Source organism: Heloderma suspectum, chromosome 4 (assembly GCF_057233095.1).
Source record: "Heloderma suspectum isolate Gila_16-S chromosome 4, 16-S_ref, whole genome shotgun sequence".
Classification (NCBI taxonomy): Eukaryota; Metazoa; Chordata; class Lepidosauria; order Squamata; family Helodermatidae; genus Heloderma; species Heloderma suspectum.
This window is the reverse complement of record NC_139461.1, coordinates 312,596,537-312,612,168: the sequence shown is the minus strand read 5'-3', so window position 1 is coordinate 312,612,168 and position 15,632 is coordinate 312,596,537. Positions and strand designations below refer to the sequence as shown.

Below are 15,632 nucleotides of genomic sequence, written 5' to 3'. Positions count from 1 at the left end.
ACAACTCAAAAGCAGCCATGAGAATTTCACTAAAGCAATCTGTTACAGGTTGTGGGAAATGCAAGATCTCAGTCTACTTCCAATTCACCATTCTAAGCCATGGCAGATGCTTGAAAAATAACCTCCAAGTGCCAAAAGAAAGCTAGTCCAATATCCTATTTCAGTCATGGAATCAATAAGCCATTTTGCTGAAGGTCATCAGCACGCTGCTTACCAAGGCTGCTCTCCATTTCCATACAAGCTCATAGAGACTGGGTGAACCTTTATTCAGTGCAGCAGTCTGCACTGAATCCACCTTTCTCCCACCATAATATAATCCAGTATTGGCTGATCTGACTGGGACCAATTTTCCAAGGACTTTCCTCATCCAGCTACTTGACATTCTTTGAATTGGTGATGAGAAGGACTAAACCTGGGTCCTTCTGGGTTAAATCCAGTGTAAATCCTACTTAGAGTAGACCCATTAAACTGAAAAAAGGAAAGGAAAGGTTCCTCCTGTGCAAGCACCGGGTCATTACTGACCCCTGGAGGGACACCACTTACACTGGTGTTTTCATGGCAGACTATAGCGGGGTGGTTTGCCATTGCCTTCCCCAGTCGTGACTACCTTTCCCCCAGCACGCTGGGTACTCATTTTACTGACCTCAGAAGGATGGAAGGCTGAGTTAACCCGAGCCGGCCACCCGAGATCCAGCTTCTGCTGGGATCGAACTCAGGTCGCGGGGAGAGTTTCGGTTGCAATACTGCTGCCTACCACTCTGCGCCACACGAGGCTCAGACCCATTAAACTGAACAGGATTTAAATTAGGTATGCCTGACTTAAATCCCAATCATTTCAATGGGTCTATTCTCAGCAGGTCTTACACTAGATTCAACCCTCTGACTGCAAAGGACATGCTCTACTAATGAGCTATGGCCTCTCCACTCCAAGCAGCAGCTCCTTGCTGGCACAGGCTTCCTTTGACTCAAGCACAGTTCTTTGGTGGGAAAGAAGTCGCTAGAAAAAACATCTGCACGGTGACACAGCTCCAGCCAGCAGTTGCAGTGAGTGAGAACCAAGTGTGGATTGCGCCCTGCATTGTGGGAAATGTTCACGCCAGTGTGACACATTTCTGGAGGTGCCAGCATGGAGAACTTCCAGACAGTGGGAACAATCAGCATGGCGAACACTGCTGGTGCCATGTTATGGCCAGCCATGTTGCATCGCCATCATGCAGAGATGTTTCCAACTGCTTCCACTGGACACCTGTGGTGTTGTTGTCGTTGTTTAAATTAGCCATCCCTTCCTTTAGCCTTGCATCTCAAACTTACATTTAGGCTAACTTCTAGCAAAATGTAGGGTTAGAAATGCTTTATTCAAACTTAAATGAAGCATTTCAGACTTAAATGAAGCATAGTTCTTCACTGTGCCATCTCTCCATTAAATTTTAGTGGATAAATGGGCAAAGTGAAGGACTATGACACATGCTCAACCTCCCGGAAAAACAGTAGCAGACTACAATTGCATATTGATAGCAAAATGGATTTCTTTGACAAAAAGCTCTCTGCAGGAATGAATGCTATTACAAATGAAGTTTGACAGTCTGAGGAGGGGATTGTTGCCCTAGAAAAAGGGCACGAGGCAGCAGACACATGCAATGCTGAACTTGATCAGACTGAATACAGGAGGTGTTTATTAATGAGTTAACTGAGCAGTGGAAGAACATAGAGAGGAAAAGTCATGGTAATGACCTCGTTATTCAGGTAGTGGCCAAAAGATGAGAAGGAAAACGGTGTCATATATTGAGGAAGCACCCTGAAAGCTGGGCTTGGAACAAACCGGAAAAGCATTTAAATCCAGATTTTCTGATTTAGATAGGAAGCTAAAGGACAGCTTCACAACAGTGCAAGGAGGTCAAATCAGTCCATCCTAAAGGAAATCAACCCTGACTGCTCATTGGAAGGACAGATACTGAAGCTGAAGCTCAAATATTTTGGCCACCTAATGCGAAGAGAAAACTCCCTGGAAAAGACCCTGATGCTGGGAAAGACTGAAGGCAAAAGGAGAAGGGGACGGCAGAGGATGAAATGGCTAGATAGCATCACCGATGCAATGGATATGGACTTGAGCACGCTCTGGGAGAGAGCGGAGGACAGCAAGGCCTGGCATGCTATGGTCCATGGGGTCACGAAGAGTCGGACACGACTGAACGACTCACAACAACAATAACAATGGACGATCCAACTTCTGCCAGACCCTTTTCCACCAACTTTAACCAAAACAGATCTTCAACATCTGTGGTTTCTGTTCCCAGATGTGAAGCCATGGATTATAGATGCCGTTTCTCTGTAAATTGATTATTTCCTTTGGGAGATGTAGAGGAAGTGTTAGCTTTTCATTTAACAGTTTGAATCACAAGGAGACAAGGGTTTTTCTTCCTTTTTGTATATTCTGGATTAAAGAATAGGAGTCTGTTAGTGCTTTATTGGTCCACTGCTGGAGACTCTGCTGCTTTCCAGCAAAGGTCATAGCAGGGCCGCCCAAGACATTTTGCTGCCTGAGGGAAAGAACAAGATGGCGCCCCCTCCCGTTCGAGGTACAAAAGCTGGCTGCACTGGCAGATGAATCTTTCTTCAGCACCGGTAGTGGGATGATGCTGAAGGCAGCGTAGGACAGGGCAGCTTAGAGGGCGCAGGGCAGGCCACACAGCCAGCAACTCTGTCCTCCAGTACCAGAGGCAACTGCTTCACTCTGCCTAACAGTAGGGCCAGCCCTGAGTAAACACTTTAGGACTTTTACAGTTTTTACTTTGTAATATGGTGGTGCTTAATTTGTTTTTGTTTTTAATTTGTAAGCCACCTTGAAATAATTTAATTAGAGTCAGAATAAAAATATGTTAAACATAAAAAATTAATGAGGGGTATGCCTATCTGTATTTATACTTGATTGCCTAGCACAGGGGAGGGCAACATGCAGCCCTCACTGCCCCCTGCTGTGATCCCCGCCAGCCTCTTCACCACGCTGCCAAAATGTGCATTGCCAGCAAAAAAAATCACCAGTTTGCCACTGAAATCGCCAGCAAACAGCTAAGGCAGCCTAAAGCAGCCAGATCGCATTTGTTTTAAAACAACATTTGGCTATTTTAGCTAAACATTTGGCTAAAATGGTCAAAATCTCACTTGAAAACAAGGGAGATCTGGCTGCTTTGGGCTTTCTTAACAGTTTGCTGCCCATTTTCGGCACCCCACAGAGTTCATCTTTTTTTGGCATCCTACAGAATGTAGGGCATCCCACACAGTGCAGCGGGGGGGGGGGCAAAATGGCTCCCAGACCCCCCACATTTGCCCACCCCTGGTCTAGCATGTTGCATGAATTCTTTATTTCATGTTGTTACCAAACATGCTTAACATTATTTTTAAGCTTACAAACAAAAGGAGTAATAGATGATTTCAACACCACTGCTCTCTGTACAAAATGCTTTGTCGCTGATCCTTCATTCCTATAAGAGTCTGCTTTGCCCAAGGATGCTTGTATCCAGCATCCAGCACTATGTTACTAGGCCCAGTGCAAAGAAACCACTGACCTTCTCGATGGCTACCTGGCTGGCACAGACTTCTTCCTGCCAGGTTAGTACATCCTTTTTTGGTGTGCGGGCCTCAGCAGCACCTAGCACTTGCGGAGTGTGACCACTCTTATTGCTTCCTTCAGAGTTCCAAGCTACCTGCAAGGCACAAGAAACATGCTCGCTCCCTGCCTGGCTCCACACTGTTCTGCAAGGCTGTCTGGTTTGCCCTAGAAGTGGCCCAACCCAGCAGCCATTCTGCAGCAATCATTTTTCCTGAGCCTCAGGAGCGTGGCTTTTTGCAGGGAACTTGCTGCACAGTGCCTCATACCGGATCAGGGGAGTGTTTGTAGGCAGAGACCAGCATGTATGGCATCTTGTGTGCTTCATGCAAACCAGAATGGTGGCCCTGAGATGCAAAAAGGAAAGAAATTGGGGAAGCAGCTAAAGCAGAAAATCTAACAACTACCTTTGTATTGACAGTATAAATGTAACTTCAGGTCATGACAAAGAGACAGTGTTTCTAGATACCATAAATAAGGAGGCCCTTTAAGACAGTCACAGAGCCACAGAGCAGGAAGATTCATGTCCTGATGTTGCACTCAATATGAACCGCTGGTGGCCCAGGCAGACATGAAAACCTCTTCCTGATTCAAAGCGAGACATTTCTGGTTTGGGATGTGAAGACTGGAGCACCCTCCCTAGGAGGAAAGGCTAAGCCAACCTTCCCCAAGCTGGTGCCCTCCAGACGTGTTGGACTGGTGCCAGTGGAGGTTCTTTCTTTCTTTCGTCCATGTGGGGGGAGAGGGATTTAAATGAAAAAAGGGGCTGGGTGGAAAGGTTTAACCCCCTGCCCCCAAGACTGCATGATGGTTCTAATCTGGGTCAGGGGCCTGCACACTTACACTAAAGTAAACAAAAAGGTTAGGATCACCTACCCACTGCACGTTTAATGTGGCTCATAGTTTCGTTCCTAAGTACTAGCAGCTGTGGAGCAACAGCAGAAGAGGTCAGTTGTCTTCTCAGAGCCACTGTGAGGGAGCAGGATCTTGGACTGGATGGGCTTGTTGGATGGATTTGTCGGATCCAGCAGGGGTCTACTTATACCAGGGATCATAGAATCATACAATAGTAGGGTTGGAAGGGGCCGACAAGACCATCAAGTCCAAGCCCCTGCTCAATGCAGGAATCCAAGTCAGAGCATCCCTGACAGATGGCTGTCCAGCCTCATCTTGAATGCCTCCAGTGTGGGAGAGCCCACCACCTCCCTAGGTAGTTGGTTCCATTGTCGTATTGCTCTAATAGTCAGGAAGTTTTTCCTGATATTCAGCCAGAATCTAGTCCAGCATTCTGTTCACACAGTGGCCCACCAGCTTGAAAGTTCCGGTGCCTGCCTCAAGCTTTTGGAATGGGGAAGGCTAAGAATCATAGCAGGGGGAAGGGAAGATTGTCGGGTCCATGAGTGAGAAATTTCTGGCCCACAGAACTTCCCATCTGGCCCATGGCTAATAATGGTCCCTTCCATCTAGCTGAAACAGGAAGGCTAAAAATCAACAGGAAAGATTTCTTATAGAATCATAGAATAGTAGTGTTGGATGGTGCTTCTTGATGGTGCTTCTGTGGCTGTCAGCCTGAGGCATCCACACTTGGCACCTGAACAGCAGGAGGCACACGTGGCACCAAGGCCAGATCCGCAGCTCCTCTCAGATTGACACAGAAGCATAGAGACATAGAACAGTAGGGTTGGAAGGGGCCTACAAGGCCACTGAGTCCAACCCCCAGCTCAATGCAGGAATCCAAGTTAGAGCATCCCTGACAGATGGCTGTCCAGCCTCGTCTTCAATGCCTCCAGTGTGGGAGAGCCCACCCCCTCCCCATGTAATTGGTTCCACTGTCGTATTGCTCTAGCAGTCAGGAAGTTTTTCCTGATGTTCAGCTGGAATCTGGCTTCCTGTCACTTGAGCCCATTATTCCGTGTCCTGCACTCTGGGATGATCAAGAAGAGGTCCTGGCCTTCCTCTCTGTGACAACCTTTCACCTTTCAAGTACTTGAAGAGCACTATCATATCCTCCCTCAGTCTTCTCTTCTCAAGGCTAAACATGCCCAGTTCTTTCAGTCTCTCCTCACAGGGCTTTGTTTCCAGTCCCCTCATCATCTTCGTTGCCCTCCTTTGAACCCTCTCCAGCTTGTCTGCATCCTTCTTAAAGTGTGGCACCCAGAACTGGACACAGTACTGAAGATGAGGCCTAACCAGTGCTGAGTAGAGGGGAACTAGTACTTCCCGGGATTTGGGAGCTGTGCTTCTATGAATGCAGCCCAAAAGAGCATATTGGCAGTAAGAGCTTTAAGCTGAAACATGCTTACTTTCTGTATTTTTGGCCCCTCCCCTTCTGCCTTTGTCCCCGCCCAGCACTGGAATGCAGCCCCCAAGAGCTTCTCCAAAATGAAATTCAGCCCTCGGGCTGAGAGTGGCCCCCCACCCCTGTCTTATACCCTTGTGAAGCACAATAGCACAATGGAACCTCCATGTTCAGAGGCAGTTTCCCTCTGAGGACCAGCTGTTGGGGCAAACTGCAGTGGACAGCTGCTGCTGCTGCCTTCATGCCCCGCTTGTGGTCTTCCCAGAGGCCTGTGGCTGGCCTCCATGAGAAAAACAATGCTGGGCCCTGGGTCTGACCTAGCTGCCAGACTCTTCTTAGTACCGATGGGAGTAAGATGGCTTGCAAAGCACTGGAAGCTGGCGTTCATCAGGCATTCCTGGCACTTTGCCTCTTTCACTCGGAGGCAACACACAGGAGACCACATGTAGCAGACTGACAATAAACACAGCACTCAGCAAGAAATAAGCTGCCCACTGCCTGTTCAACAGGCCTGTGACTTGGCCTTTACAAGCCTGCATGATTCGGAATCAGCCAGCACACAACAAAAAATATGAATCCAGCCCCCCTTTTGCCTCTGTCCCAGGGGTCTTCCTGGGACCATACCTGGGGCTGCATGATTTGGCTTCCAAGCAGAGCAGATCCTGGCCCCCTGCGGTGCAACGAAGACACTGGAGGGGTGTGTGCACTGGCGGGCCTTGGAGGGAGTGTAGATCTCGAGGACAGCGTTGTCCTTGTGTAGGCCCAGTACTTCTTCCCATTTTCGCCCTGTACGCTGACTTCCTTCTTGAGACCATCACTTAGTGCAGGACCTTCTGCACCCACAGAGAACTCCTGGTTCAAGGGAAGACGATTGTATTTCAGCAGAGGCCAAAGCATCATCCTTTCCCCACCCCTAACCCCCATATCTGCCTTAACCTTGGAGCCAAATGTGTTTCTTCAATCAAAACATATTACGGATAGTGACAAAATGATCTATCCTATCTCAGCATCTGAACAGGATTGTTATTGCTATAGTGCCATTGGTGCGCCTGCTGCTTTACTAAGCTGAAGAGGACAAAGCCCTGCCCTAAGGAACTTACAATCTAATATTTCTCACAGGAGAGACAACAGGGGAAGGGGAGGGAACAGCATCAAGGGAAATGTAGGAGAGGGGTTCATTTCCGTGACCCATACGTAAGACTGAGTTACACTGAAGTAGGGGAACTGGGAACTAAGGGGTTGTGACCAAGGCTTCAAGGAAAAGCAGGGTTTGAGGGAGGGATTTGGAAGAAGCCAGAGAGGTGGCATCACATAGGTGTTCTGGGAGACAGTTCCAAACACACAGAACAGCAAGGGAGAAATGGCGTAGCCTTCTGACAGAGCAGGAGTACTTCAGAGGTGAAGGATGGTAGAGTCAGAGCAGCAAAGATCACAGGAGCAATGTGGAGAAAGTGGATGGAGGAACATCTCTCTCTCATAATACTAGAACCCAATGGGGTCATCCCATGCAGCTGATTAGTGGGAGATTCAGGTCAGATAAAAGGAAGGACTTCTTCACACAGCACATAATCAGACTATGGAATTCACTCCCTCAAGATGTAGTGATGGCCACCAATTTGGATGGCTTTAAAAGGGGGTTAGACAAATTCCTGGAAGAGAAGGCTATCAGTGGCTACTAGTCCTGATGGCTATAGGCTACCTCCAATATCAGAGGCAGTATGCCTATGGACACCAGTTGCTGGGGAACATAGGCGAGAGGTTGCTATTGTACTGGTGTGGGCTTCCCACTGGGGCAACTGAACAATGGCCTTTGGGCTGATCCAGCACAGCTGTTCTTACATTCAGGCAGGGATATTGGGAGATGAGGGGAGAGAGAGTGGGGAGCCTGGGGGGGGGGGCTTTGAAGGTAGGAATGAATAGGTTGTGCTGGAACTGGGAGTGGGCAGGAAGCCAGTGGAGGGATTTAAGGAGGGGCATCATGTTGTCAGAGCAACAGGAGTGGTGAATGAATTTGTCATCAGAGTGGGGGACAGAGGTGAGGGGATCGAGATGCAACCACGAAGACCAGAGTGGAGATCTGGTTTTTTTTAAAAACAGCACTTCATAGAATAATTGCAGTGAATATGAATTGTATAATCAAAAGTATAAAAAGTGGTAACAAGTCTTGCAAAGACTATTTTTGCTAAATCCTGAAGCATATGAGAGAGAGAGAGAGAGAGAGAGAGAGAGAGAGCACTCTACAATGCAAGGGTGGGAATATCTGTGGCACAAATACATCTTTAACGACTAAATTATTAGACTATGTAAGAACAAAAGAAGGCATGCAAAGATGTAATCAATTTAATAAGAGCTGGCTAATGTTTATGTATTTCTACAAATATTAACCATATACTCAATTTTTATTGTAGAATTTGGAAGTGCAAATTAAGATGTAGAAGAACTTTTATTGTTTTTATCATTTGCACATATGCATTTGTAATGGTGTGTGTTTAGAAGGGGGAAGTTAATAGAACAATTTATTTAATTGGCAGCAAGTGGTGCTTTTGCACTACTTAGAATTGCCTTAAGGGATGTTCTGGTTAAAGGGACCTCACATCTACCTGAACATTTCCTGGAACAGAAGTGCCTTGCGGCAGACAGTGTTAGATAGAAAGGCTCCAGCTTTCTTAAGGAGGGGAAGGTTTAGCTCTTGTCTAGCCCCAGTGAAGCTCCAGCTTCAAAGGGCCTTATCACAGCCGAGTGACTCAGAACATACCCGCTTGGGAAGAAGCACCAGAGGACTCTCAGATGCATTGAACCGGCAGAAGGCCTGCCCAGAGTTGACATTCCACAGCACAATGTCTCCATTGCATGATGCAGTCACCAAAAGCTTACTGCTGTAACTGTCCATGCACAAGATGTCATCGGAATGGTATGACTTCCAGTGCTTGCACTCAATCACTTTATCCTCTTCTTTAGTGTCTCTGGTAAGAAAGATAAAGCAGCCCCATCAATGCGGTGCAATGAAAGGAGAGGGGGAGTAGATGTGACCCTCCTTGAACTTCAAATAAAATGGGATGGGGGAACCCAAGCTATTTCTCTCTCTTAAGACTTTAATTTCCAGAGCTCTTTGGTATTTGTATACACCTTAATAGAGCTGGCTTCATCAGGAGGCAAGGTGAGGTGGTCCACAGAGTACAATCCACTGGGAACGTCTCCTGTACAGCTCGACTTCATCTCAAGAGGGCTTGCACAGGAGGAGAATTGCCCCATGGATCAATCACAGGGAAATGCGGTGCCATTTGTGTTTTTCTCCTTTGTACATCAAAATGCCTTGGTCCAGGCAAGTCCCTTAGGGCCAAACTGGATGAGATGGAGGGAGACCCATACTTAGATAAGCCCAGGGTTTGCTGGGTCATGTTGTCTTTACAATTAAAAGCAGAAGCAGGACCCCCAAATTAGATCAAGGCCATAGAGCTGGAGCGGGCAGGGCGTGATGAGAGTTAAACCTTGTAGCAGAAACATGCACTACAAGATTTACCGAACCATACCCTAAGAACACCTTCAGGGGCAGCTGGGGGGGGAGGGGCTTGATTTTGAGCAGCTAAACAGCAGAAAGGGAAATGGTTATACAGCCCTGTCCCACCCACCTCCCCTGGTTCTCCGCTGCCAATTTCAGCTCTCACTGCTGCTTTTTGTCTAAAAAATATGTATTCAGGGGAAGACCTGGGTTTGGCCCAGAATCCAGCATGCTTGTGCTTTAGTGCAGAACAGGGGAGGAAAAGAGTTTCCTAATTCTCCTTTCTGCCTTATACAGAGGTAACCTGGTGGTTCATCTTGCCCAGTATTGCTGGCTGCCAGTGGCTGTGCAGGAACTAGGCAAATCACAGTGTTTTTCTAACCTGGTGACCTTATCCTTTGAACTGGAGGTGCTGCAAGGGACCTGTGACTGTCCACATGCAGAGGAGGTGATCCACCAACTGAGGTCCCTCCTCACCTAAATGTTGTTTCTCTTCCCACCCCCCACATGAAGTGGAAAGTTTTGTATGGTGAAGGGCTGAAAGACCCCATGCTGCCAGAATTTCCACCAAAGTTGGCTTCTTACTTACAGATACCACGTCACCCTCTTACTCCACCCGGCCACAAAAATCTTGTGGTTCATGTACAAGATGCAACTGATCTATTAGAAAAGTGTACAAAAGGAAAAGTGTAGAAAGTGTACTAAGCTGCTTCTGGCAATAATCAAGTAATCACAAAAAAAACTGTATGGGATGCATGTTACGATAAACATGACAAATATGGTGAATGTTGAGGTTTACTGATAGCACTCAAAAATTCTCAAGAATTTTGGAGGTCAACAGAAAATGAAGAAATAACCTCATTTCCATCATTTATAAGCATAGGATGACATTTACCATGACTGGTTTGAAAATCTCCAAAGCCAGCTATGTGACACAAACATGTCTGCTCACATTGTGGGGCAATTTGTAGTACTTTAAATTGCACAGATTGGGCAACAGCATGTAAAATTCATCATAGGAACAGAGGAAGCTGCCTTATGCTCATTCAGTCCATTGGTCCACCTAGCCCAGTATTGTCCGCACTGACTGGCAGCAATGGCTCTCTAGGGTTTCAGGCAGGGATTTTTCCCAACCCTACCTGGAGATCGTGGGACTGAATCTGGGACCTTCTGCATGCAAAGCAGGTCATCTGCCACTGAGCTACATGCAATAGCGTGTCCCAATCGTGTCCCAATTTTCCCCAGTTTAGTCCAGTGAGTGTTGTGGGAAGGGCTTCATGCAGTCCCAAAGCTCCCAACTAGTGCCTCCTCTGCTTAATTAGCTAACTCCTGCACCCCTTTGCAGGAGGAGAAAGGCCATCACTGGCTGAGTAAACCTAGCCAGGCACACCCCTTCCTTCCACCAGCACTGACCTCATTCCTGCCCTCAAAGGGCAGCTCAATCAGGCAGGCACCGTTGTTAAAGTTCCACAGTTTGATGGACCCGTTTTTCAGGGCTGTGATCAGTCGCCTCTCCGGTGCATCAAAAGTCATGGTTGTGATTTCCACCGGATGCTCAGGTGAGGTGGAGAACTCCATCATTTTCTGCCCAGTCATGATGTCCCAAACATTGATGACCCCATTATAGCAGCCACGCACTGCCTGTAGGAGAAATCACCAGGGAAAATTAACTCCGGCAGTTCAGTCTGCCTCTTGGGCTTCATTGCAACTTTACAAATCAATGTGCTTATTTAGTTAAAACATGTTCGCCCCATCTCCCCGCTTTTTGAGGTGGCTTACTGCCAAACCAAACCTCCCCTCATCCCTTCTTCCTGCAAAGAACTTTTCACAAAGAACTTAGCCAGGCAGCTGTTTTGTCACAGGGTATGAACGTAATGTGCATTGCTGATAAGAATTCACTGTATTTCATAGGATTGCTATTTCTAATAAACTATGTATGCCAACTGTGATTAGTAACAGATGCGATTAGTTCTGCATGTGTTGTGAGATAATGGTGAGTACTGGAATGTATTCTTGGAAATGGAGGAAGGTTGCCACAAGTGGGTTGGTCAAATATTGGAAGCAGAAAGCTTCTTCGTTTAGCAGCTGGTGTTACTAGTGTCAATGGCAAACCAGGCTACACTGAGAGAAATAGGAGTAGTGGTATGACCAGGTCCAAAACTTAGGATGACTGTGACTCAGATCATGAGCTTCTTGTTGCAAAATTTCAGCTTAAATTGAAGAACGTAGGGAAAACCTCTAAACCATTCAGGTATGACCTAAATCATATTCCTTATGAATATACAGTGGAGGTGGGGAATAGATTTAAGGGATTAGACCTGATAAACAGAGTGCCTGAGGAACTATGGACGGAGGTCCATAACATTGTTCAGGAGGCAGCAACTCAATCCATCCCAAAGAAAAAGAAATGCAAGAAAGCAAAGTGGCTGTCTGAGGAGGCTTTCCAAGTAGCTGAGGAAAGAAGGGAAGCGAAAAGCAAGGGAGAAAGGGGAAGTTATACCCAACTGAATGCAGAGTTCCAGAGAATAGCAAGGAGAGACAAGAAGGCCTCCTTAAATGAACAATGCAAAGAAATCGAGGAAAACAATAGAATGGGAAAGACTAGAGATCCCTTCAAGAAAATCGGAGATCTCAAGGGAACGTTTTGTGCAAAGACGGGCATGATAAAGGAGAAAGAAGGCAGGGACCTAACAGAAGCAGATGAGATTAAGAAGAGGTGGAAAGAAAATACAGAAGAACTACACAGGAAAGATCTAAATGTCCCTGCTAGCCATGATAGTGCGGTCACTGAACTTGAGCCGGACATCCTAGAGAGTGAAGTCAAGTGGGCCTTAGGAAGCATTACTAACAACAAAGCTAGTGGAGATGACAGTATTCCAGCTGAGCTATTTAAAATCCTAAAAGATGATGCTGTTAAAGTGCTGCACTCAATATGCCAACAAATTCAGAACACTCAACAGTGGGCACAAGACTGGAAAAGGTCAGTTTACATTCCAATCCCAAAGAAGGGCAATGCTAAAGAGTGTTCAAACTACCACACAATTGCGCTCATTTCACATGCCAGCAAGGTGATGCTCCAAATCCTATAGGGGTGTACGAAACCTTTTCGAAGGGTGACATTCACGGTGGGGGGGAGGCGCTCCGTCCCTCCCCCCGAAATTCTGGCCGGGGAGGCGCTCTGTCCCTCCCCCCCCCCAAATCCTGGCTGGCCGGCTCCGCAAACGGCGGCGGCCATAGCCGCCGCCGTTTGCATCCATGCAGTCAGCCGTGATAGGCTACGTAAATGTTTACATAGCCTATCACGGCTGATTTAAAAGAGAAAAAAAACGCGCGTACACAAATGGCGGCGCCCATGGGCGCCACCATTTGCGTTCCTTATTTTGGCACGTCTTAGCGTCTACGCTATTTGCGTTCCCCTTATTTTCGCCGTCTTAGTCTACATAAATGTTTACATAGACTAAGATGTGCCAAAATAAGGAACGCAAATGGCGGCGCCCATGGGCGCCGCCATTTGCGTACGGGCGGGGTTTTTTTTTCTTTTAAATCAGCCGTGATAGGCTACATAAACATTTACGCAGCCTATAACGGTGTTTTTTAAAAATCTAGCTGTGATAGGCTACGTAAATCTTTACGTAGCCTATCATGTTTTTTTGTTTGTTTGTTTTTTTAACTGGAAATGGCGGCAGCGGCAGCTGGTTGGAAGACCGGCCGCTGCAGCCGCCACCGCCAAACCGCCGCCGGAGCTGCCGCCGCCAGGAAGATTCACCGAAGGTAAGTCCCGTCCCGGGGGGGTCGGGGGGGCAGACCGTTTCGCCACCGATTTCGGGGGGGCGAATGCGCTGGCATTCGGCCTCCCTGAGATTCATGGCGAAATTCTCTGACATCCCTAAAATCCTACAAGCTAGGCTTCAGCAGTATGTGAACCGAGAACTACTGGAAGTACAAGCTGGGTTTCGAAGAGGCAGAGGAACTAGAGATCAAGTCGCCAACATACGCTGGATCATGGAGAAAGCAAGAGAATTCCAGAAAAACGTCTATTTCTGCTTCATTGACTACACTAAAGCCTTTGATTGTGTGGATCACAACAAACTGTGGCAAATTCTGAAGGAGATGGGAGTACCAGACCACCTTACCTGTCTCCTGAGAAACCTGTACGAGGGTCAAGAAGCAACAGTAAAAACCAGACATGGAACAACCAATTGGTTCAAAATTGGGAAAGGAGTACGACCAGGCTGCATATTGTCGCCCTGCTTATTTAACTTATATGCAAAGTACATCATGAGAAAGGCCGCGTTGGATGACTCACAGGTTGGAATTAAGATTGCCAGGAGAATTATCAACAATCTCAGATACGCAGACGATACCACCTTAATGGCAGAAAGCGAAGAGGATCTAAAGAGCCTCTTGTTGAGGGTGAAAGAGGAGAGTGCAAAAGCTGGTCTGAAACTCAACATTAAAAAAACGAAGATCATGGCATCTGGCCCCATCACTTCCTGGCATTTAGAAGGGGAAGAAATGGAAGCAGTGACAGATTTTATTTTCTTGGGCTCCAAGATCACGGCAGACGGTGACTGTAGCCATGAAATTAAAAGACGCTTGCTCCTTGGGAGGAAAGCTATGGCAAACCTAGGCAGCACAGTAAGAAGCAGAGACATCACCTTGCCGACAAAGGTCCGTCCAATCAAAGCTATGGTTTTCCCAGTAGTAATGTATGGCTGTGAGAGCTGGACTATAAGGAAGGCTGAGCGCCGAAGAATTGATGCTTTCGAACTGTGGTGCTGGAGAAGACTCTTACGAGTCCCCTGGACTGCAAGGAGGTCAGATCAGTCAATCCTAAAGGAAATCAAGCCTGAGTGCTCATTGGAAGGACAGATACTGAAGCTGAAGCTCAAATATTTTGGCCACCTAATGCGAAGAGAAAATTCCCTGGAAAAGACCCTGATGCTGGGAAAGACTGAAGGCAAAAGGAGAAGGGGACGGCAGAGGATGAGATGGCTAGATAGCATCACCGATGCAATGAATATGGACTTGAGCACACTCCGGGAGAGAGCGCAGGACAGGAAGGCCTGGCGTGCTGTGGTCCATGGGGTCACGAAGAGTCGGACACGACTGAACGACTGAACAACAACAATTCTGTTTGAGCAATAGGTATATATTTTGTGGTACCACTTTGTGTTATTTGGCTTGAGAGGTGTATCAGGGACCACAACCCATCAATAAATTCTTGAAGCCCAGAACACTCAGCTGGGATTTACACATGTGTTGCTGAGTGGGATCTGTCATTACAGCCGCTGTTTTCTCTCTAGATCAAGTGAGTCACAGCAACACTGGTTCTAAGAAGAGAAGTGAGCTAGTTGGATGGAGCAGGGATGGAGTGGGAATGGGTCTCTGGGCTCAGTTTGACCCCAAAATCTGCATTTGTATACCCCTTACAGGCTGTCTCAGTTTACATAAAAGAGGTATTGTACAAATCATCTGAAGGGAGGCATCAGCAGGTCCTCCCAGACTACTGACTGGTCAATTTGAATTTCCCCCTCTGGGAGCTGCTCAGCCCCCATAGAAACACCTGTACTGTGAAATCTTTTCTTTGACTTTCTGGTGGTTAGCAAAGAGTTGAGGCAAAACTCTTCCACGTTCTGGCATCCCAGGGGGCATTCCCCCCCACTTCCAAGAAGCTGCTTTGGTGAGTTACTCCAAATCCAGAGGAGTGCTAGCAAGCTAGTTTGATGCTTCATTTTATTTTATTAAAGCAACTGGCTATTTCTGAACTTCTCTCTGCTTGGCTCATTAATAAATATACTGGATTGGAAACTGGAGTTGATCTTGTTATCTTGCTTAGCTTGAAGTTGGCCTTATGCATATGCTATACTATTTGCTCACCTGCTTAAAGTTTTTGTTGTACAACGCACAGCACACTGGCTGCTCATGGGACTTGTTTTCTGCTTCAGAAACTTCTGTACCAAAGAACAAGCCAAGCTGCAGAAAAATGACACAGAAAAGCACAAGAGACCACCGATAAACATTTCCCAAAGGAATAACCATGAACTGAAACACACTGCAGCAGCTCTTGACAAGACTCCAAACAGACTGCCTTTGCTGTTCAGTCCCAACAAGCCCACACAAGTCCCAAACTAAACATATGGCAAGCAAAATGTTCCTGAAATTGGAGGTTGTGTCTCCCAAAATTCTAAACCCCCAAATTATGCCAACAAGGCACATTTTGCAAAACA

The 15,632-nt window shown here is 46.9% G+C and overlaps 1 protein-coding gene across 1 annotated transcript in view; it reads right to left on the bottom strand.

The window, feature by feature from the left end:
• The window catches only part of EFCAB8 (EF-hand calcium binding domain 8), a 91,999-nt gene that overhangs the window by 27,662 nt on the left and 48,705 nt on the right, over positions 1–15,632 (bottom strand). The window contains exons 18-24 of the mRNA XM_084851822.1: positions 15,283–15,378; positions 10,816–11,043; positions 9,992–10,062; positions 8,659–8,866; positions 6,528–6,755; positions 3,874–3,951; positions 3,564–3,701 (exon numbers count right to left, since the gene is read on the bottom strand). Of these exons, the coding sequence (XP_084707948.1) occupies positions 3,564–3,701; positions 3,874–3,951; positions 6,528–6,755; positions 8,659–8,866; positions 9,992–10,062; positions 10,816–11,043; positions 15,283–15,378 (1,047 nt within the window). The remainder of the gene's footprint in view (positions 1–3,563; positions 3,702–3,873; positions 3,952–6,527; positions 6,756–8,658; positions 8,867–9,991; positions 10,063–10,815; positions 11,044–15,282; positions 15,379–15,632) is intronic.